Source organism: Verticillium dahliae, genomic scaffold (genome assembly GCF_000150675.1).
Source record: "Verticillium dahliae VdLs.17 supercont1.6 genomic scaffold, whole genome shotgun sequence".
In the NCBI taxonomy this organism is placed as follows: domain Eukaryota; kingdom Fungi; phylum Ascomycota; class Sordariomycetes; order Glomerellales; family Plectosphaerellaceae; genus Verticillium; species Verticillium dahliae.
In genome coordinates, this window is record NW_009276926.1 from 551134 (window position 1) to 552242 (window position 1109).

The following is a 1109-nucleotide window of genomic DNA, read 5'->3' on the forward strand; positions in this document are numbered from 1 at the left end:
CTTGCGGCGTCACCCTCATCACCCATGACATGCCCTCGCTCGACGTTGTGCAGCTTCTCGCGCGCGCTGCGCTCGTGAATGCCCACCATGGTCACGCCGATAGGCCACGCCGCCTTGCCGATAGACAGTCGCAGGTATCCGTCGTTGGCGTCGACGTACCGCCTCTCCTGTGCCGCCTGCACAATCTCTATGATGGGCGCCAGGAGGTCGTCATCGACGTCGCCCTTTTCGAACCGTCGGAAAAGCTACAAATCCGTCAGTCAAACTGTGTGATGTGTCTCGCCGTGCAGGCTATCGGGAGAAGGAGCACGTACCGGCTTCATGTTCTCGCGACTCTGCACCATGGTCGCGTACGCCGCCTTGCTCGCCGTAGTATCGCTCCTCTCCGCCTCCATGGCCCGCTGATACTCCGTCAAGACCATTGTGAAGTAGCTCGCCAGCTGCCTGAACACCCATTTTCGCGCCTCCTTGTCCTTGGGTGCCCCGCCCTGCACCTTCATGTCCTTCTCCTCGACGAGCTCCAGCGTCGTCGGCACGGGACCCTTGGTGACCACCGTCGTGAGCCGCCTGTACCGCCGCAGCCTCGCGCCGTGGCCCTCGCCAAACAGCACAGCCGGCGCCCCGAGATCCCTAAGCTTTCCCCGCAGCTCCGCCTCCGGCACGTCCTCCGCGCCCTCCTCCAGCTCCAGCGCGTCCTCCTCCGACGCCTTGACGAGCGGCGGCAGGCCCAGCCTCTTGCGCCGCGCCGCCTCCTCCTCGGCCTCCTGCTGCTCGCGCCGCGCCCGGCTCGCCTCCGCCAGCCGCCGGCGCTTCTCCTCGCGCGCTGCCGCCTCGACGGCCGTATACCCCGCACGAGCCAGTAGAACAGCTCCTTTCTGGAGCGATCAGTTTCGGGAGAGACGGAATCGCCTGGTTCTGCCTCAGAAGGCTACGGAGTAAATATGAAACCGGAGAGATGTAGGAGAAATGGACCAATACGAAGGAGCGGAAGAAGGGTGATAGATATAGTTGCGAGAAAGGAGCATCCTACCGTGTATTCGCCGACATCAATATATACAAACAAAATACAGTCTATCAGGAGAAAGTTAAACGCGATATGTATAAAGGAC

At 61.8% G+C, this 1109-nt stretch overlaps 1 protein-coding gene across 1 annotated transcript in view; it reads right to left on the reverse strand.

Annotated features, from left to right (window-relative positions):
* VDAG_03726 (uncharacterized protein) overlaps window positions 1–1025 on the reverse strand; it is a gene marked incomplete at both ends in the record, with an annotated part of 1200 nt that extends 175 nt beyond the window's left edge. The window contains 3 exons of the mRNA XM_009653810.1: window positions 14–245; window positions 315–875; window positions 933–1025. Coding sequence (XP_009652105.1) covers window positions 14–245; window positions 315–875; window positions 933–1025 — 886 coding nt within the window. The remainder of the gene's footprint in view (window positions 1–13; window positions 246–314; window positions 876–932) is intronic.
* Window positions 1026–1109: the final 84 nt, after the last annotated feature.